Source organism: Phalacrocorax carbo, chromosome 15 (genome assembly GCF_963921805.1).
Source record: "Phalacrocorax carbo chromosome 15, bPhaCar2.1, whole genome shotgun sequence".
NCBI classification, from domain to species: Eukaryota; Metazoa; Chordata; class Aves; order Suliformes; family Phalacrocoracidae; genus Phalacrocorax; species Phalacrocorax carbo.
In genome coordinates, this window is record NC_087527.1 from 13,405,455 (window position 1) to 13,426,814 (window position 21,360).

Here is a 21,360-nt window from a genome sequence, read left to right on the forward strand (position 1 = left end):
GGCTGGAAAATTGCTGTTTGTTCACCTTTATCCATTTCACCATTAAAGAGATGATTAAAATACTCCCTCCATCTTTCTGTAATTGCATTCTTTGTAACCAAGATTTTCATTTTTGTCCTTTATCTGACTCATGTCCCACTAAAATGGTCTGAAGTTATCTTATTACACGTCAACTGCACAGACCCATTTTTGTGCCGGACCATCTTTTTGCTGAGTCATTTGCGTTACCAGAAAACCTAACGGAAGTCACAAAATCCTTGCCACATATCAGTGTCCAATTGCCTCTTGTACTCCCCATCAAAAACTGTTTAATTTTTTTCTTGAAGTCCTTTCTATTGTTTTCTCCTGCTCTTTTGTTTACTCCAAATGTTTCCCAGCTGGTATAAAACTGTTGCACAACACCCAAGTGTGTTCCCACCTGTCTCCTTGGTGTTCAGTTCTGTATTTTGTTTCCCCAAAGGCAAGTGTTACACCTACAACTTCTCTCTTCATTAAAACAACTCAGTCATTGCTTTTATAAAACAGTGAGATACATCTGAAGCATCTACCTTTAGCAGATTTGTTCACCGATAGCTTTGAAGTGTCAGATAATGACTGGTAACTTCCACATATTCATTTTGAAGGATACAGATGTTAACTTTTGTATGTTTTTAACCACCTTTTCTAGGACATGGAGTGGCAGGTGGAACTGCGTATGCATCACAATCACCTAAAAGCAGCATTACAGAGTTTACTCAGATTTTGTACTTCACTTTGAAAGATACTGTGAAACCCCATGTACTATTGCTTTTAATTTCATGGCTTTAGATGAATCAAGAAGCATCCAAGGAAGTTTCCAGACTCCTCCTTCAGCAAGTTTACATGGTAGCAGGTATTTGTAAACGCTGGCACAAGATATCCATCCCTTTTCAGTGTTTGTGCAGTGCTTTTCTCACACTTTTTTTACATACTTCATTCCTTTGTGTACTATGATGCCAGTAAGTTGTTAGCACAAGAAAGCCCCAGCGGTTCTGCCTGTATTTGTGAGTGCCCAGAATCTCTCCTAACAAAGGCTGTGAATTAACTTCCACTGTGAACTGCAAAACACGACGTGCTCCATTACACTTTATTAGAACGTCTGCAAAACAATGTTTCTTCATACTTCTTGAAGACTGACAAAAAATAAGAATCCTGACGTAAATAATACTGAAAATTTCAGTCAGGATTACACAATTTTTAGCAAAAACAGTCCACTTCATCAGTTTCTTTGAAAACTCTTCCTCAGCGCCACAGCCTTTCCCCTCCCGCTTCGGCTCCCAGGCCCACTCCCCCCTCCAGCTTCCAGGCTGAGGTGAATCCTGAGGCGAATCCCCGCTCTCTGCTGCGCCTTCCCGCAGCTCCCCGTGCGAGAGCCCCGGCGTCCCCGCTCCGGCCGGCACCGCCCCTCCGGGACTCCCGACAGGCACCGGGACACACGGCTGCGGCGCACCCGCGGCCTCCCTCGCTCTCTTTTTAAACTCTCCGTACGCATTTCAGCGGAGATGTACCACAAAAGCGTCCGAACCCGCCCCCGGCCCCGGGGCGGCGGCAGGAACGACGCGGCCCCGCTCCCACCGCCCCGGGGGACCCGCCCCGCCGCTCCTCCGCCCTCCCCTCATTCCGCACTTTCGTCACGCCCGGTGCCGTCACAGTCCCCGCCTGGCAATCGGACGGTGCCGCCGAACGCGGCGCTACCCCGCCGGTAGCGCGGAGCCGTGCCGCCTTTCCCTTCGAGTTCACTCTCGGGCTGCCAAAGCCGAGGGCGAATCTGCGGGCTGCGGGCGGCCAGCCTAGCCTCTGCTCTGCCAGCGGAAGCGGAAGGGTCGCCATTTTGTTTCGGGTGATGGCGACTGTGGTGCTCTGGAGCTGGGGAGTTTAGTGCGGGCCCGGCCTCCTGGGGGACTCGCTTCTCGGACAGTCGTTGTTACTGCGAGTTTCCTCCTCCTCGCTGCATCCCCTGGTGATGTACGGAGGGGTCGGAGGTTCTCGACGGACTGCAGAAGAAGCAGGCCCGCCGCCCCTAATGTTGTTGTCAGGCGGGGGAGCGGTCCCCGGGCCCCCCGGAGGAGGTGGAGGAGGAGGTGGAGGTGGGAGTAGCCGTGTGGAGCTGCTGGTTTTCGGCTATGCCTGCAAGCTGTTTCGAGATGATGAGAAGGCTCAGTACCAGGAGCAGGGGCGACACCTTATTCCTTGGATGGGAGACCCCAAGATCATGATCGATAGGTCGGTGTAACACAACCCCCAGACTCTGCTGCGAGATCTCCTGTTATAGCCTCTTTCTGTTCCTCCCCTTATGCTGTGGGCAGGTGAGGGCGGGGGATGAGCAAAGGGCTCACTCTGGCAGACGTGTGGGGATCTTCTTTGCTGGCAGAGATGGAGGGCAGCTCCTCCTGGTAGAGCGCTGCGAGTGCTGCGTCTGGAACGCTGCAGGGCCGTCCCCCCGGCAGCGGGAACTTGGGGTTCCCCGCTCTGGCAGTGCTGGGAGGTTCCCCTCCTTCTGACAGTCAGTGTGCGCTGGGTCTCTCTGCTCCACTTGACAGGGTAGGGTTTGCAAGGTGGAGTGGAGAGTGGGAATTATCTGTTCCTTTTCAATGCAAACCACAAACATCATCTTTTCTCACTTGGAAACCAAGGGAGCCTTATTGCATGGGAGCACGTATTAGGCACTTTACATGTTCTCTAAGCGAGAAGGGTGCAGTGTGGGGACTGGAAAGGTATTTATCCACCTTAGGGGAAATGGGGTTTTCTTATTTCTCCTTTGTAATTTGGCTGCAAGCTGTCGGTGGGATATCCCAGGAGCAATTCTTGGCCTAATTACTTTTCCTTGTGCCGTGATTCGTTGTATTAGGCAGAATGGCTTTGATTTTGGGTGCTTGCTTTTCAAATTTTATGTCAGGCGTGGCTTTTTTTGGTTGTTCTGCATTAGGTGCATGTTCGTGGCCAGAAAGAGTAATAGACTCTGCTTTGACATTTCTTCTGGCCTCTAAGTTGTTTCAGCAATATGGGGTGGGATTTAGAAATAAATGAATTCAGAATGAATTTTCTGAATATTTTTCTGGAGAGAGGGAAGATGGGCGGTCAGGTTGGGTATATTTGAGTGAAGCACTGAAAGTACAATTTAAGAGTTGTGGCTGACCCTGAGAACCTCAGTGGGAAAGATGGAAGGATTTTGGTTTGAAAAGGATCACATGACATACTATAGATATTTGTCCCCTCAATTTCATCATTGCTTTGGTGCTATACATAGCACAATTGTTCTTGTTTTGATTTAACAACTGTATTTGGCTTGGAAGTATATCAGCAAGGGAATGCCTTTTCATTTCCTTCTATAAGACTGGAGAAAAAAAGAAATGCCCGTGCACTGTGTTGGGGTTTACACCATTAATATTTTTTGTGATTGAAATTAACTTGCTGAATTGGAACAAACATAAAGATGTGAAAAAAGCCAACCATAAATATTTATAGCTATGTATAATTTCTGAGAATAGAAGTGTTACGATGCACACTTCTAATCCAGATCACTTTTGTGATAGATTTCATTAGAGGCCATTTTTGTGGTCCTGTGCAACAGTAACCCAGTTTACAGTCGTTACAGAAATTGTTGGGAGCAAAAACTAAGTATGTGCATGTATGTACATATAATGCCAAAAAACCTAAATAACATGCATTTGTAAGTTAAGGTAGCTTGCAATTACTAATCTTATAAACTCCTTTGGAAGCTTAGATTCTTTTTATCTCCAGCAGCAGGAAGTCTTCATTTTTCTCCATTTTGAGAAAAGCACATTGCTATGAGAAGACATGGGTTGAAGTTTGCCTGTGGACAGAGCTTGATTAACCAGACCTACGTGTTTCATTAACTTTTTACTATAAGAATATTTACTTTCTTTGTTTTTGGTCTAGCAAGTTGGCACAAATCAAGAGTTGTGTGTGGGAAGACACCTCAGCGGAGTCAAGTTTACTGTCACTTTACTTTTCAATCAGTTTCTCTTACTGATGCATAAACATTATCCCAATGCAGTGCTTTTCCTGCAAATGAAATTATTTCTGCTTAGTAGAAAGGAACTGTACGTCATTGATCTTTGCCGTTTTTACGGTGAACCTCCTTAAATTGCATGTATATGTTACTGTTCCTATGTATGTGTGTCTCTCTATCACATAACCCAGAACTTATTTCCTCAGCCAAATGGCTAGGGGCCGAGCCTAGCCATGATTTTACCTCCAATGGACGCAAGTTTCTATGGTGAAGATATCTCCTGAGAGTTCGGGACTAGCAGAAAGAAGCGAGGAAATTTCGACCGTTTGGTTCTTACGGATAGGTATTTATGTATTCGGGTTTGTGTGAATGTAAGCTATTTGACTTTCCAGAAAAACGTATTTTGCAAGTGACATTGATTGGTTGGTTGAAGCACGTACGGTAAGAGCTGTTAAGGAAATGGATCCCACGTAAACTATTAAAGGATACCTTTGCCTTTAATTGTAATAATTTATTAGCTTCTTTGAGAGGAATTTAGACTATTAAACAAATTTTCAATAGTTGGTGACAAATGATTAACAAAATTAAACGTAATTTCTAAAAGGAAATATGCTTTAACGTATAAGTTTGGTTGCTTTTTTTTTTCATTTTTAATGGGTAAGTATTTAAATAGTCGCATAAACCCAAGCCCTAAGTTTTTTGCATTGACCAGCTGTTTCATCTTGCAGGTATGATGGGCGTGGTCACCTACATGACCTTTCTGAATATGATGCTGAATATTCCACGTGGAACAGAGATTATCAATTGTCTGAAGAGGAAGCTAGAATAGAAGCCCTCTGTGATGAAGAGAGGTATTTAGCCTTGCATACGGACTTGCTTGAGGAGGAGGCGAGGCAAGGTATTGCTCAAGGAAACTTCCTGAGTTTAGCACATGTTTAAATAAATAATTATGACATTAAATTTACTCCTAATTTTATACTCTCTTTTTCTGATGTTATCTTGACAGTACCCAGTGGATTCGAAAAACGGGAGTCTTTGCGTATGTGAGAGGACCTCAGGATAGTTTAAATATAGATCCACACAGAAATTGCACAGATACTGAGGGCAGACTGGCATATGAGACCCAAAAAAACCCAAAATAAACACATTCTGCTTCTTTTTTAGTGTTGTATAAACGAAATTCTGTGCTCTGGTATGCTTAATTACATTACAGTGTTTTAACCCGCAGCCTTTATCTCTTCAGGAAGAAATAAATGGTCAGCATATGCACATGCTGTGTTTTTCTGTTCAATTTGTAATGACAGTTAAAATGATTGGGTGAAAACTTCTAATTTAAAAACTGAAGTAAGAAATATTACTTTTTTTTTTAGCAAATTAGCTTTTAAGTATGTTCTAATGATTGGTAACTGCATTTCTGTTCAAGAGGAGGAATATAAAAGGTTGAGTGAAGCTTTGGCAGAGGATGGTACCTATAATGCAGTGGGATTCCGTTATGGCAGTGACTATTATGACCCTTCAGAGCCCACCGAGGAGGAAGAGCATCAGCCTGCAAAACAAAGAGGTAAGGGGTAAAAAGCGCAAGGGTTAATTGAGAGGAAGAACATGGCACCTCTGTGTCTGTCATTTACAGTTGAAGGTTGAAAATGTGCATTTCATTAAAATGCAAATAAAGTATCTCAGAGCATTTCAGTAGAGTCTTTATGGATCTGTGTTACTGAGTATTTGCAAATTTCGCTCTTGATATGCTTAAATGTTTTGCTGCTGTGGCACAGCTAATGCTACACTAGTCAGGAAATCTAATTCTGCTGTCTTGCAGATTCTTATTCAGAAAAGACTAGTAATTCATCACATGGCTGTCTGTTAACACTATGTTTCTTGGTCAAGCAGGAAGAGATCATTACAAACATAGAATAGTAATTAACAAGAATATGTGGTTCTTTAAGTCTAGATTTTGTCATCTTGGTAATTACAAACGAGTCTGTTTTCAGCGCAATTAGCGTGTCTCTCTCCATGATCTTAAAAATTGCAGAATTCAGATTCTCATGTTCCCATCTTTAATTATGATAGCTTTGCATTTTTAACATCAAGTCTTAAGGAAGCTTTCAAGTGTTATTGAATATGTCTTAGCAAAGTTAGGATTGTTTAATTAACTACTGGGTTGTCTAACTATGTATTGGTGGGTTACAGTGGTATGAGATGTGCTTTTTTTCACCTTGGTGTGTGCTACAATGCAGGACCATTTTAGGGGCTAAAGCTTAATTGGTGTGTTTTGCTGCTCTGTGGGGGAGGCTGTGTCAGGGCACAATGCTGCTTGCATTCTACCAAGGGTTTCTCCTGTACTCTTTAGTACCGATGCTGAATTGCAGTGTCTTTTGTGGGGTTCATTTGTGTTACTCTCATTTGTCTGGTAGGTTCCATAACCAGATAGTTTCTAAGTTCTCTTTACATAGTTTTTGAGTGTTTCTTGTGATAGGCGTGTTTTCCATGTTGTCTGGATCTGTGTATGTATCGGGATAAGCCCACTGAAAAATTGGAGGTGATAGAGAACATGTCTGTAGCTCAGCTCCCCCATCTTTCTTTACTGCACGGAAGTTAAAAAGGTGAATGCCCTCTCTCCGTTGGTCACTAAAACGGGACTCTGCTGAACCTTACAGGGTTGTCTGTATTGTAGGAGGCCTTTGCAAAACTGCATGAAAATGTGCCATAATGTTACAGAATCTATTTTGATCAAGTGTATAAGGAATAAATAAAAATTCCAGTTTTCGTTTGGTAAGAGAGCTGTCATGAATTCAAGTTGTGTCTGGGTCGTTCCACGTTATATTTTTCTTTCCTGGAATGGTGAGATACCTAGAATAATGTATTTCAGTCTTAATGAAGTAATATTTTTAGGAATAATGCTAAAAAGTGACAACTTAGTCATTGGCAAAGAGGGATATAACTACCCAGTCTTCCAACAAGTTAATATTTAGTTAATTAATATTTGATGCAGTGTGGAAGTGTCATGGTAAGCTATTACAGAATCTTGCAGTGTAATGTGAGAATTGCTAGAGGGTAACAATTTCCAGTAGTACAGGACTATAAATTCTTAACATTCATTTTCTTATAAATTGTAGTAGAGTAAAATCCAGTATTGGAAGATGCAAGTAACAGTATTGTGAATTACAGGCTGTAGTTCTGTGAACACTTCAAGGGTTAGCTCAAGTTGCTGCCAAAAGAAACAGTTCTATTCTGCTTTGTCTGCTGCTTCTTCCTACTTTCCTTGATGCTAAAATTTCCCTGTGCCTTTGTGGAGTTAAACTATTTGAGTTCATTTAAAAAAAACAGCCCACCAGACAGCAACAAAAAAGTTAACTCTCTTTCTTGCCTGGGTAAGAGCTTGTATGCAGTAATTGCTATGACATCTCATGCATGACTGGGCTGTTCTGGTGGCTGTGTCCATGGTTCCCATAGTCAGGTTTTCATGCAGTTTGTGCCATCTAATTTGCTAGGATGAAGCTGGAATACATTTTCCCTTAAAGCTAGTAGAATACATCATACTAAAAGTTACTTTAGAAAATAAACTTTCTGCGTCAATTATTGTAAAAATTAGTAAAGCAAAATATTTTCAGAGGAACGTTGCTGGTATACCAAATAACAGAATGTAATACAAATAGGCCTTCATAAAAGGATGTAACTATTTTAGGTGAGTAGTTCATGTGATAAATCTGTTAAATATTTGGATATGTTAAACTTGATATAAAAGGAACCGTACCAACTTCAGGCTTAACTCACAGATGAATGGCAACATTTATGTTAAACCAGTAGTTGCCTTAACAATTGATAATCTCTGTAGGCGATGAAAGTGGATTTAAGCCTCCCTATTGCATTCCTGTACAACTTCCATTAGGGTTAGGAAGCTGATGAAAGTACGTAGGTTTGTTTGCATAGGCTGAAATGGTTGATTAACAGGGAACTTAAATCAGATAGACTGGACGTGTGGGTCTTATTAGCTTTAGGGATATAGGATATCTGTAACATCTTAGTCATTGTTAGGAAAGGATTCACCCAGTGTATTGAAAATGGTTCCCCTTAATTTTGCATGGGTTTTCTTTTAAAGGCAAAAAGTTATTGATGGAAAATAATGTTTTCTATTTGATTTGACGCTTGTTTGTCTTCAGCACTGTAGTCAGGGCTAAGGTTTATAGGGTTTTATTCTTCCTAATACCTTTATTAGACAAAATTTATGCAATCGTGAATAAACTACATATAACACCAGGGAGAGGAACCATATTTAAATTTCTTCAGTGCAAATGCTGGTTAGAGTTTGATTTGATAACCTCCTTGATTGCACATCCTTTTAGATATACTTTATTTTAATGATTTTTTGTTAATGTTTCGTTACTGTGACATGCTTTGTCCTAAAGTATTTTATTCTGTCATTTCTTGTAGAAACAGCTCAGACAGAAAATGTAGAAGAAAATGAAGAACCTTTTGTTGCCCCTCCGGGGCTGAACGTACCTTCTGATGTGGAACTGGTATGTGTGTACATTTAATGCAACCTACATCTCTGTCAATTTTCAAGGAGTTTGTGGTGCTTTACTGATTTTCCCTCCTCCCACCCCCCATTAACTTTAGTGAGGTACATTTTTAAATTGTTCTAAAATAGTAGCTTAATTTCAAATGTTCTGTCTTGAATTCTTGACTTCTGTCAACTCTCCTGAATCTTGTTTTTCACGCTGAAATTATTGCAGTGCTTATGCTAAGTGCATTTAGTATCACTTGTGATACTATTTTAGATAATGCAGGGAAAAAGGCAGTTGTTCTTGGAATGGATGCTTACTGAGATGTCAGGGTTGACGGTCCAAATATAAAGGACCATTAAACCAAAAGATTGCTTCTCTTCAAGATATTTTTTTTTCCTGGATTCTTTTTAATTGAGTCCCAATCTGAAGAGGGTAGGAAGTGAACAAATATAAAGGCTGTATTTAAGACTAGCCTATTCAAGGAGAAAAGCAATAGTTTATTTCTAGCAAATTATGAAATAACTTGAAAGTATTAACATGTAGAAGCTCTTTCCTTGGTATGATGTTACCAGAATTTGCTACGTAGTAAGCTGTAAACATGATTGCAACTCGGGTATTTTTCCTGAAGGGAGCTGAACAGTTGCCTGGTTGAATACAGTTGTAACCATAAGGATTTTCAATTTATTTCAAGTTTCATAAAAGATACTGGGAAGTCAGATAGTAGTCTTTCTCCTATGTCGTGGTCATGAAAGTGTTAATTTATATTTGGGCTCATTTCTCAACTTGATAATCTTGGCCAGTAAAGATTCAAAGCACTGTTAAAATAAATAATAGTGAACACAGGGTATTTGTGTAAGGGTGTTTTTCTACTTCATTAGCTTTTAATTGAAAATTTTTATCTTGTTCTGGTTTTTATATTAAACAAGAGCTATTTAACAGATCTAATGTGCAACTTTACATGTTCTAATTTTACTTCCTCTACTTTTCTTTACAGTCTTATAATATATTTTGTTAGTGCAGTGCTCACAGACCTAATTCTGAGTTCAGGGAAGATTTTTATATGTTATTGCCTCTAAATTATGAGTTACGCTTCAGTCGTAGAATAAGAATGTGGAGCTCTCAGGGAGAAGCAGCTTCTTTAGCATTTGGATACTGTTTCCAAAAAGTAACTGCTGCTGAAAGGATGTTTGCTGTTTTAGCTAGATGCTTTGCTTGAATTTTGTTCTGAAACATAGGATATATTTTACATGTAAGTTGCAGAATGCAGTGTGGGGCTTACGGAAGTGATTTGTCAGTCAGCTCTTGAACTCTAGTATATTGACATGAATAGAACGCAAATGTTTTGATTTTAAAGAAAAAACAAATGAAAATGTTTAGACAGCAGCTCTGGAAACAATGTATACTTGACCTTGGATTGGGCACTGTGAGGATTTTTTTTTTTGTAAGCCTTTGTTGTTGTTGTTCTAGTCAAGCCATTCAGTTTTGACACCGAATGTTTTTATTCTGTATTTTTTAATTCAGTTGCTGGTAAGGGTAGAAGCCTGGTGAGTTATTGGTGGGGTTTTATAGGCATGTTTGAAAAACACTTCTCATTCTACCCTGCTCTCATTTGAAAAAAAAAAAAAAAAAAAAAGAGTGAGAAGTACATCATAAATTCCATTGCCATCATGTTGATCCACAAGTGATTGGAAAAGGGGTACAGATACATTGCTGATTTGTGGAAATGACAGAGCTGTGTTCTAGGTCTCTCCCGAGTTTACTGTTAATTAACTTTCAAGTTAAAAGACATGGCACTTGGTGATGGTCATGGTGGAGGGAGAGGACACTTGAGGACTTTGAGTCATTTTGGGGAGGAAACTAGTGCTTGGAAATAAGATAAAATTTGAGAGTCAGCTTGCTAACTTGGAGACTTTGTTCATAATCTGCAATGTACTGTTCATTAAAGACAGGTATAAAATAGTTCCTGTAACACAAAGCAATCCAAAGTGCAAATGTTAAATGAAGACGAAGTAGTTAGGCAGCACTACTGCAAAAAAGATCCAGAGGCTGTAGTGAGCTGTTCAGTGTACGGCAACTCCAGCCGCAGCAGTCATGGCGCTCTGGAACTTCAGAGTTGTGTCGAGGATGCAGGAGCTCTTCTGCTGCTTAAAACTGTTGGTATCAGTGTTGTGGGCAAAGATGACTGTTCTTGACCGTTGCCTTTTAGAAAGCACGTGGATGCTATGGAAGTGGGCCATAAGAGGAAATTATCAGTTAAACTTAGGAGGAGAGATTGAAAATTGCTTTATATTCTTATCTTGAGAAAATTGAGAGGCAACATAAGACTTGCAGCTCTTTTCCAGGCTTACTGAAGATTGGCAGATAGTTGCTTGACTTGCCGTAAGGGAGGCTCACTCATGAATTCAACTCGTGGGTTGTCCTGTGCAGGGACAGGAGTTGGACTTGATGATCCTCGTGGGTCCCTTCCAACTCAGGATGTTCTGTGATTCTATGAAAAACTTTTAATTACAATACTAATTAAAAATTGGAACAGAATATATGAGCAGGTGATAGCGCTTATGTCACTGGAGTATTTTTCAGAAGGGTTTTTTCTCTGCTCTGGCAAGTACTCAGAAGTTTTAATGGTTCTCAGTTTAAATGTTTAGTGTTTTTATTAAATGTAATAGCAAACTAGAATACGTCTATGATATCTGCATGTCTGTTTGCCATTTAATGTTTTTCACTGTAAAGTTTCTCAAGTCTTGTAGATAAGTGGTGTTAGTAATCTTAAAAATCCATTAAAAGCATATTAATATTCATAGTGCCTGTTTTCCAGAGCTTATGGTGGTATCAGTTTCAAATTCAAGACCAGATAGTAATTTCAGATACAGTCTTTTTTGAGCTTCCTTGCTGATTTGCAGCTTTGTTTAGGAATCTCTCGGCCTTAAGGGTATTTCGTATTTCTGTGCAAGACCGTAGAAATAAAGAAACTTGCTGTATGACTAAATAGTGAAGCTGGCAATGCACAAAATGCTATCAGTTTGAGAACTTCATTGCCTCTAATTAAAATAAGCTTTGGTAGTGTTTTAGAGGGACAAATAAAACTTGAAACAAAGAATTCTTTTCCATGTTGAACATGTTGTTCTAGTGAAGGATCCAATTGGCTGAAAATAATTTCTAAAAATGTGCTGTTTGATCGCATTCAGATTTTTTTCCCTAAATAGAGCAGCACTGTCTCATGTGCTTCCAGTCTTCTGAAAAAAGATTTTCTGAGGTTTGCAATGTACTACTGTATCTAGACCAATAAAAATGCAAAGCTAAAACGAATCATTAATGTGACAGTTCAGTCTTCATAAGCACAAGAGTATGGGTTTCTGCAGTTTATTGAGCACAAGACAAAACAGAGCTATCTGAGTATGAAATTAAAGACAGTGAATGGTGAAGTTCGTTCATTCTTTAACTATATTTTGGTTCTTTTTACTTCTTGGGTTTGATATGGCAGTGCTCCTTAGATGGGATTTCAGGAGTGGAAATGCATAGATGCTGCTTAACTTTATTAATTTTCTTTTTTCTTTTACTGCTAATGTGTTCAATGCCTCTTTATGGGAATATGACAGCACATAGGAATTGCAGTTCTCACGTTGGTTTTAAGATGCAACATGTTCCTTTCAGGCAAATGTGTAGTAACAAGCTTTTCTAGTTAGGGAACAATATTTGCACATTCTGTGGTAACAGAATAAAGGACAGCTGTTGGGAAGAAGGCTGCACATACTGAGGCTTCAGAGCACCTTGACGTATTGTAAGGTAGGGCTGCTTTAAGTTGGCACTGCGGTGTCAAGAAACACATCAGCTCCTGTCTTGTGCCAGCAGAAGTGTCTGTACAGCTATGGAATGTACCTGGCTTAAGAGAATTTTTTTTTTTCCTATGGAAAACTCAAGCAGGATTTGTTCCCCTCAGTTTGGTGTGCAACGGCAAAAACAGTCGTGCTGATAGGAGGAGAGGATCTTGCAAAAGGCAATGAATGAGAAGCTAGGGAAGATGGGGACTGTTGGGGTTTTTTTTTAGTGCTGATATGCTTTCCCTAGTTGAAAGTGATTATGAGACTGAGTTGCTAGAGAAAGCTGAGAAGAGGGGCAGGGAACTACTGCTCTTTCTACTTCCCTCTGGAGTTCTAACACACTTTACAAGCTGCTTATGAAAATACAAATATATGTTATTTTACTCCCGCAGCCACCAACAGCAAAAATGCACGCGATTATAGAACGAACTGCAAACTTTGTCTGCAAGCAGGGAGCACAGTTTGAGATTATGCTAAAAGCCAAGCAAGCACGCAACTCCCAGTTTGACTTCTTGCGATTTGATCACTACCTCAATCCCTACTACAAATTCATTCAGAAGGCTATGAAAGAGGGACGATACGCTGCTCCTTCTGAAAATAAAGCAGATGAGAAGAAACGTAAGTTGTTGCTTGTTAAATGGATGGCTTCAGGGTGGGCATCATTGAAACATCCGCTGGTCTTTTTTGGTGAAATAGCCACGTCTCTTTGGTGCATTGCAATGACAATGCTCTTATGCTGCAGCTGAGATTGATGTGATGATTCAAAATTTTCCTTAAATTGGAGGAGATTTTTAAAAGAAAAGACTGTTTTGGGAAACTTTCAGATACGAGAGCTGCTGCGATCTTGGAGCTTCTAGAAACTCTTGTATAGCTCTAGTCCAACAGAAAGTTGGTCTGTGTACTTAGGTTATAGTTTTATTGATGGCTAGCAGTATCTTCTTTTTGTGAATTAATGAAAACAGTAGTGTCTTAAGAATGGTGCTTGTTCCGTACCATCCTTCTCTCCCAATGCAAATCCATAGCAAACCTAGATAGATTCAGCCATTGCTTTTTATTTAGACTCAAGAGTCAAGTCTGAGGAAGAAGACGACGATGATGACGACGATGATGGAAATTATCTGCATCCAAGTCTCTTTGCGTCTAAAAAATGCAGTAGGCTTGAAGAACTCGTGAAGGTACTTGACCCTGTTAAAATTACTTTCTACCTTGCAAAACATCTGATTCATGGGCACAAAAATTCTAATACGCAGGTGTTAAGATCTTTTGTTTACAAAGATCATTTCCCCACCGCCACCACCCCAGACTGTCTTAGTAATTGAAATCTGTTCTGGTAAACCTCATGGTACTTTTTGCTCTAGTACATAAGTTATTATTTTTCCATTTGTAAGGAATTATATTTCTGGTTTTGATGCCCTCCGATATTGAGGGCATCAGTCAAGGATTTGTTCTGCAGAACCTGTGTTGAAGCTGAAAATGCCTTCTGTATGTAAGCTGAGAGAGAATGGGATTTATTTTTTTTTTAGATTTTAGTAGATAAAATGTTGACATGAAGTAATAGTTTCAGGGAATAATTTTTCAGCAGAACGTACTACTCATTAAATGTAAATTTTGCTGGATGTGCAAGTTATTTTTATTTTCTGGGTTTGATCAGTGATGGGATAATGGGAATGACAGATGGTTGTACACATCTGAGGCTTTCAGAGGCATGGCAGTGGTGCTGTCTGATATTTACACAAGTCAGGTTCTGTGTCTTATCCCAGCCTTGGCAGTAAACAAGCAAGAGTGATACCTTTTTTCTTTTTTTAACCTCAAAGATTTCTGTTCATATTAAATTAAAGTATTTTTTGTTTTGTTTTCCACTAATTTTCAAGAGAAGTTGATTCCGATTAGAACTACAAGAACAGTAACTTCAGTGTTTGGACAATATTATTGATGCCTATTAACTTAGATAAATTTGCTCTCCACATCAGGTTGATGCTGTCATGCCTTAAATGTGTACTTCAAATTTTAATCTTTCTTCCTATTCTCAAAATTTTTTCAGCCTTTGAAGGTAGTAGACCCTGATCATCCACTTGCAGCGCTGGTGCGCAAAGCGCAATCAGATAATAATTCATCGACAACACAGACAACAGATGGGGCAGCTGTACAGACATCACAAGCAGAATATTCTTCTGATTGTAAGTGCATTGTGATTAGGCAGCCAGTGGTGTGTCTTGATGATCTGTATGCGGATGCCGGTGGGAAGAAAATACGTTAGCTTCATACTTGATCATTTGTAACTGATATTTACTGTTTTTCAATCTCCTGAATCTTTGAAGGTGCATTCTTCCACTGAGTATCTGTCGAGCTGTTAGCTGCTTAGGAAGAACAGAAATGGGGTGGAGGGGTGGGCAGGCAGGAGGCTAAGTCTCCAGCCTGTGAATGTGGTTAGCACAGTAGCCTTAATGTTTTTTGGTAACTTCCATCAATTTCTATTAATGAAGTCTAATGAATGCCTTCACTGTTGAATATAAAACTATCCTATAAAATAATTCATGAGTTTCCCATAAAATAAAGCTTACTATATTAAGCAAAATGCAGATGGTAAATCTACTTTAAACAGTTTTGCTGGAGTGTCTAACGCGAAGAGAGATCTGCAAATGTAAAATCATGTAAATTGAAGGATCCCATTGAAGTGATAAAACCAGGTTTTAGTATAATATTCTGTTCTAGAGTTGGAAGTAGCTTTATGGTAAATAAATAAGTCTTTTATTATACAGTCAATTCCTGTAATTTTTTAGTTTACCTTTTATTCTGTGCATTGGTATAACGTTATAGGTAGAAAATAAAATTCAGGTATATGCAAGATTCAAAATTAAAAATTGATCTTTTAAATTATCTTTCTCATTACAATAACGGAGAGGGACTACTAACTTTTAAGTTCCATAGCTACAGAGGGCATTCTTTAATAAAGATGTAGATATTCTTCCCCCCCCTCCCCCCCAAAAGAGCAAAAGCAACGGTGTATTTAAAATACAAGTGATCAATGTGGAAAGTTGCATGCTGAACTGCCCTTTCCATGCCTGATAATGAAATACCAAGACTTTCTCCTATCTCCAAATTATTATTAAATCTTAGATTTTCTTGAGCCATTTCAGATAAAGGTAAATACTCTCCTATTTATAACCTCTCTTAAGAATCAAATTTGCTATGAAATTTTTAGCAACATTATCTTTACTTCTTCAGATATGTCTGGTTTCCATTATCCTTGAACTGCTTAATGCAGGCCTTGTATAAAGCTCCTACAGATTTTTTTAAATTCTGATACTCAAAAAGTTGAAGTCAAACTTAAATGGGTTTATGTGCCTCTAATTGTTTTCAAATTTCAGAATTCTACAAGTCCTTAATTCGCTAAATAGAGAAATGAAACTTACCCTTTCATGTATGGGACTTTGCATTTGACATTACTGAGATAGAAGAAAATTTATTTTGCATTGTTCAGCACGGTAGAGTTTCATGATAATATAGATTTGTAGGTTCTGGGTAGTGTCCAGAGTGGTGGGTGGTGATGGAGTTCTTGGTTTTTTAGTGAAGTTGTTAGAAATAGGTATCACCATAATCATCTGAGTTGATTTTGATGCATTATAGGTTCAGAACCTGCCAAAGGATTACAGGTGGTGTCAGAGTGTAATATATGGAGAGGACTATGCATGGAAGTAATTTTTATTGAAAACTGTACCTTCAGAGAATCTTAATAAAACTGAAATAAGATTTCTGTGGAGAAATTGAAAAATACAGGTTATTTCAAGAAAGACTAAAATCAGAATATGTATCTCTGTAGAATAATGCTCATCGGTTTTCTGATTACTTTTGTGTCAGGCTTGAACCTGAATGTCTGCAATGCAAACTGGGAGATGATAATTTAGTAGCAATACCAGTTAAGTTTGCAACTCCTCTCCCTGCCTTTAAAACTTAACAGATGTTTATTCTGCTCTCCTTATAGATAACTTATTCTTTGAAGAAGGTAAATACTGCCACAGGAATGTTCATGAAACATTTAAGAGGATAACGCATTATAATTTAATGTATTGATTAAACTTTGCCTCCAGAAATGTAAACTCTTACTGTAAATCCTTTGAAAAATTTTACCTGAACACTTTGTTTCTACATCTTTCTGCAGAAAATCTTTAGATTTACAAGAAGTAACTGCCATTTAAAAGTGTTAAGCTAATTAAGGCATTATAAAATATTGTCCTTAAAGAAAGCCATAGGCCTTTGCACTCTTCAGAAATAAATATTTAGAATCAGAGAAGCCTCTAGTGTGGAAAACTTGCTCAAATTGGTTGTTCATTGTACTGGTGTTAAACTGCAAAACCTGTCTGCTTTTTGAAGTTGCAGTAAATAGGTGTGTATATATACTGATACAGTGGCGTTATATATATATATATATAGTGATACTAGTGGTTTAATTTCTCAGTGTCAGTTTGGAATATATGTGCATTTCTTTCTTAATGCGTATATAGTTTTAACTGAGTTAAACTGCCGGGGTGAATTAGATTAGGAAGAATGATTTCATATTAGGTCACTTTTTAATAGGCCTTCACTGGTTCACTTCTTTATTCATACCCAGTTGGCTTCTGACTGACCTTCAGTACGTTCTGATTCTGTTCCTTAATCTACATACTTCTTATTCATCCTAAGTGCGTTAGTATGAGTATTCTTTCTTTTCCTTTGTTCTTTTTTTTTTTTTACACAAGAAATTAGACACCATTTCTTTCATGTGCTGTGTGAATCTGGGTTCTCAATGTATTTGTAATGATGCAATAATGTTTTCGGTTTTTACTGGGTGCTTTTCTTCTAATTAGAACATTGTTCTTAAATATGTCTTTTTATAGCAACCGTGGCAGCCATGTATTATAGTTACTATATGCTGCCTGATGGAACCTATTGCCTCGCTCCTCCACCTCCAGGAATAGATGTTGCCACCTACTACAATGCGTTGCCCGCAGGGGTGACTGTATCAAGCACTACAGGGGTAGCAACAGTACCTCCGCCCCCTGGTACTACACCTCCCCCTCCCCCAGACACAACCGACAGCAGCAGTGGCTTGACGTCTACCACAACATCTACAAGGTACCACGTATAGATTTGCTTGTTGGTTGGAGGGGTCTCTTTCCTGCACTTCAGTATGAAGTATTCAGTAAGGGTTCTATTATTGGTGAGTCCTCAGTAACATTTGCCAGTGTTTATACAGCTTTGATGACGTCCGCTTTGGACTTTGATACTGTCTGTGGTTATTGTTACTCAGCTAGTGTGAAATTTTCACATGATGGAAAATCAAATTATTTTAACTGCATAATGAACCCAGAGAGCAAACCTCTATGTAATGTGTTTTTTGTTACAGCAAGAGTCTGAAAGATATTTATGTTCTATTTATAAAAACGATGTACTTTTGATGTTTTCAGCACAATTGCTCCAGTGGTTGCCATTATACCTCCACCCCCAGATATCCAACCTGTTATTGATAAGCTAGCTGAGTACGTTGCTAGGAATGGGATAAAATTCGAAACCAGCGTTCGTGCCAAGAATGATCTCAGGTAAGAGAAAACGTGACTTTAACTTCTATTTTAAAAGTGAGGTTTTTATTTTTAAATATATTGCCAGGACATGCGGGTCTCAGGAAGAGAAGTACTATAATTTTTTTTTTTCTTTATTGAAATTCAGGGACCTACTTCAAGGTAATGCCAAAGCATTATTGCCGAAATCCTCAAAACAACCAACTAACAAAAATGTCTCTAGGAAGCGTGCTCTGAATGTGTATCCCAGGAAGTTTAGGCATACTTACAGTGCTTCCAAACATCAAATAGCCTTCCGTTTGCTAGAGGAAATTAGATGGCAAAGGATTGTTGGTATTTACTTTGTTTCTGTGCATTTTCTCACATTCAGTTTTCTTTTAACAGATTTGAGTTCCTGCAACCGTGGCACCAGTATAATGCTTATTATGAATTTAAAAAACAGTTCTTCCTTCAAAAAGAGAGCAGTGACAACTGTCAGGTACATGTGTGTTTGTATATATTAAAAATGTAATGTAAGCGAGAAAAGGACTCGTTTATCTGCTGTGTTTACCGTGAGACATTTTAAAAATGGAATACTGAATGGATGTGAGTGCTTCTTTTTTGTTGCTCTTTAGTTTTGTATAGCATTTAAAGAAGGATATGTGAGGTGTTGTGATATTTAGTTCTTGCTTTTTAGAATAAGCAGCCACTCAGTGAGGTCGTAATATAAAATGGCAACCTGAAAATCTTACAGCTTTCTATACGAAGGAATATATGCTTTGTGGGGGCTTAGAGCTTGGTAGGATTGGGATTAGCGTTCTGTTGTCAGAAAGGTTAGGTATAGCTTTTTAACAACCATACCTTCTTGAATGGTTCTTTGTAGAACAGTAGCACAGGAGCTAAACTACTTTTCTGACATGTTTTTTTTCTGAGGGAGGTTTTGTTAAAGAAGAGTCCTGTCATGACTGACTGAAACAATACTAGAGCTTCAAAATCTCACATCGGTTTCCTACTTGCTTTGTTTCTTCTAGTCCATGTTATTAGAAAGTGATACCCAGACTTGGCATCCTTGTTTTTAACTGTTCTCATGTTAGCTGATCTCATTAGATTGTTCTCTTACTGAAAAGAAAATTGCAAATAGTATCAGAAATACATTATCTGATGTTAACTTTTCATGGGAAAGAGCTATTTTTTTTTTAGGCCCTATGTCATTTGTCATCTCAAGGCTTAGATTGGGGAGCCTTAAACTGAAGAAGGTAGGCCTGTGGGTAAACTCCTCAAAATCGCTTTGTGGAAAATGGAGACATTCAATACTAGTTGCTGTTTGAAACACTTGTGTCTAATACTTTGTTTTAATAGTGAAAAATATTTTGAAAACACTGTTTTTAAAGATAAGCTGTGGTAAATATTGTCTTATTCGGTTGATAAATTACATGCAAAACTGTCCTGTACCACAATGCTGACTGTTATTCTAGAATTTCTTATTTGCAAACCAGTGGGTTGAATTCATAATATTTACATAATTAAGAAGGACTTGTTAACATTTATTTCGGGGGGAAATTGTATACTAACCGAAGTGTAATAATAAAGAAGTCTTTTAAGTGTTCAAATGAGTACAGCTAAGAAGCAAGCAGAAACTAGTTTAAGTCCCTTGAGGTCATATGTAGCAATGCATATTTTCCTACTGCATGGTTTTGTAGATAATGCCATTCTCTTTAATTTTTTAGAATAATGATTTCAATATTATCCGTATGCTTTAGCAATGTACATATAGGCAACTAATGCAATTGATTGTTCTCCTTTTGGCCATTAAAGTTAATAAGAAATTGTACTACTGGCTTCAGTAAATACAGGATGAAGTCCTTGATTTCCTTGTGTTATTCCCCTTCGAGGATTTTCAAAAATTAGTTCTGTTGGTCAGGGAATGGCTGTAGGGAGCAATGAAAGGATCTCTTCGGTACCTGGTATTTCAACATTAAGTGTACTTAACAGCAGCCAGTGGAAATCAACCAAACTATTTATTGAGAGAGTCTCATTTAAATATTTAATTACGTAATGCCATTACCTGGCTCAGCATGTAAATACTTTTAATGTTCTACAATATCCATCTTAAAATTTTTAGACTGTGAGTTTAGGGGGTCATCTGGAATGACGCTGTCATGTAATAGTAGAAACAGTAATACTTTACTCTTTTGAAAATCTCAGCACATCTGTGCTGTATCAATTTAGTGCCACAAAAACCATCGATAGGCCCGATGTTCTTCAGCGAAGTGCTAGAACAAATCAAAGGCATTAACCTGTGGTGACCCCTGTAAAACTAGATTATGTAAAGAAGGTATCATGCAATTGTACGTTACGAGGAAGTGACCTAAGCTTTCATTCTGTCGCTGTGAATTAACTTGAATGGATTTTTGTCCTGGACCCTGGAGATCAAGACCTAAAAGAATATACTTTGGAAGAAAGTATATGCTTTTAGGGTCTAATTCTAAAAACATAATTTTTAAAGCAGTTGTTGGCAAAAGCATACCAGCTGAAGAACATTTTATTCTCTGTAAGTTAACAATACATTCTTAATGTAGGTCTGTAGTTTTTGCAGCGTGTGGGTTTACATGAAGCAGGGCATTTATAAGCAGACTTTGGTCATGAATGCTTATTGATGTAAAATTAGCTGTTACGTGATTAGCTGATAATGCAATTTTTGAAATGGCTGGCAAAATTGCAGCTCCACAGACGCTGCATTAATTCTTTCATGAGCTATCCAGTTAGTAAGCTTGCACATTTCTCTTGAAAAGGGAGTATCTCCATCTGAAGATGTTCCAGCAGATACTTCCGGTGATACACCAAGTGAGACTCAATTTGCAGATGAACATGCACCTGAAGATGCATCTGAACCAAGTGCTAAGGGAGTTCCAGGAACTAAAAAGGATGTTCCTCCTTCTAAAACTGTCAGCGATGGTAAATTGGTGAAAGGTATGTGAGCATGATTGGTTGCGCATGGAAATACTTGTTAGTGTACACTTAAGAGGGGAGAAAAAAAAAAAAAAGGCGGGGGGAGAGGCAGGGGAAAGTAGGGAAAAGAATTTCATCACGCAGAAAATATTTTTGCTGGAAGCATCAAAAAAGGACAGCAATAAGTAATTCGGTTGCTTTCATATTTGTTTCTTATCAGACTATCAGGTATTTATGGTCTGACAGAATAAATTGTTTTATTTCAGTTTTGTGCAAAGTTGAAGGCTTTCATCAGCGACCCCAGTAGAATCTTATTTTTGTCATTTTGAACTTGACAGTTACATGCTCTGTGCAAGAAAGAAGTTATTCCTTGTGAATAAAAGCAGTCGTCTCATTTGAAACCATACGTATGGAGGAAGTACGCTAGGCTTATTACACAGTTGCTCCGTCTTCCTGTGTTGGACATTAGTCATGCTGGGAAAAAAAGACCCTTTCATGTCTAAGGGGAATGTTTTTCCTCTTGCAGTCATAGCAGCAGAGGGACAAAATGGGAGGATCTCTGACGA

At 38.6% G+C, this 21,360-nt stretch overlaps 1 protein-coding gene across 5 annotated transcripts in view; it reads left to right on the plus strand.

The window, feature by feature from the left end:
* Positions 1–1,835: 1,835 nt before the first annotated feature.
* The window catches only part of SFSWAP (splicing factor SWAP), a 50,020-nt gene continuing 30,495 nt past the window's right edge, over positions 1,836–21,360 (plus strand). For 2 of the 5 annotated variants that reach the window (XM_064466452.1, XM_064466453.1), the window contains exons 1-11: positions 1,836–2,241; positions 4,720–4,889; positions 5,415–5,552; positions 8,420–8,505; positions 12,704–12,929; positions 13,371–13,486; positions 14,353–14,488; positions 17,186–17,423; positions 17,756–17,887; positions 18,251–18,344; positions 20,638–20,815. In XM_064466452.1, coding sequence (XP_064322522.1) covers positions 1,982–2,241; positions 4,720–4,889; positions 5,415–5,552; positions 8,420–8,505; positions 12,704–12,929; positions 13,371–13,486; positions 14,353–14,488; positions 17,186–17,423; positions 17,756–17,887; positions 18,251–18,344; positions 20,638–20,815 — 1,774 coding nt within the window. In that variant the 5' untranslated portion in view covers positions 1,836–1,981. Of the gene's footprint in view, positions 4,890–5,414; positions 5,553–8,419; positions 8,506–12,703; positions 12,930–13,370; positions 13,487–14,352; positions 14,489–17,185; positions 17,424–17,755; positions 17,888–18,250; positions 18,345–20,637; positions 20,816–21,360 lie in introns of all 5 variants that reach the window. The other 3 variants (XM_064466454.1, XM_064466456.1, XM_064466455.1) reach the window with 3 other exon arrangements.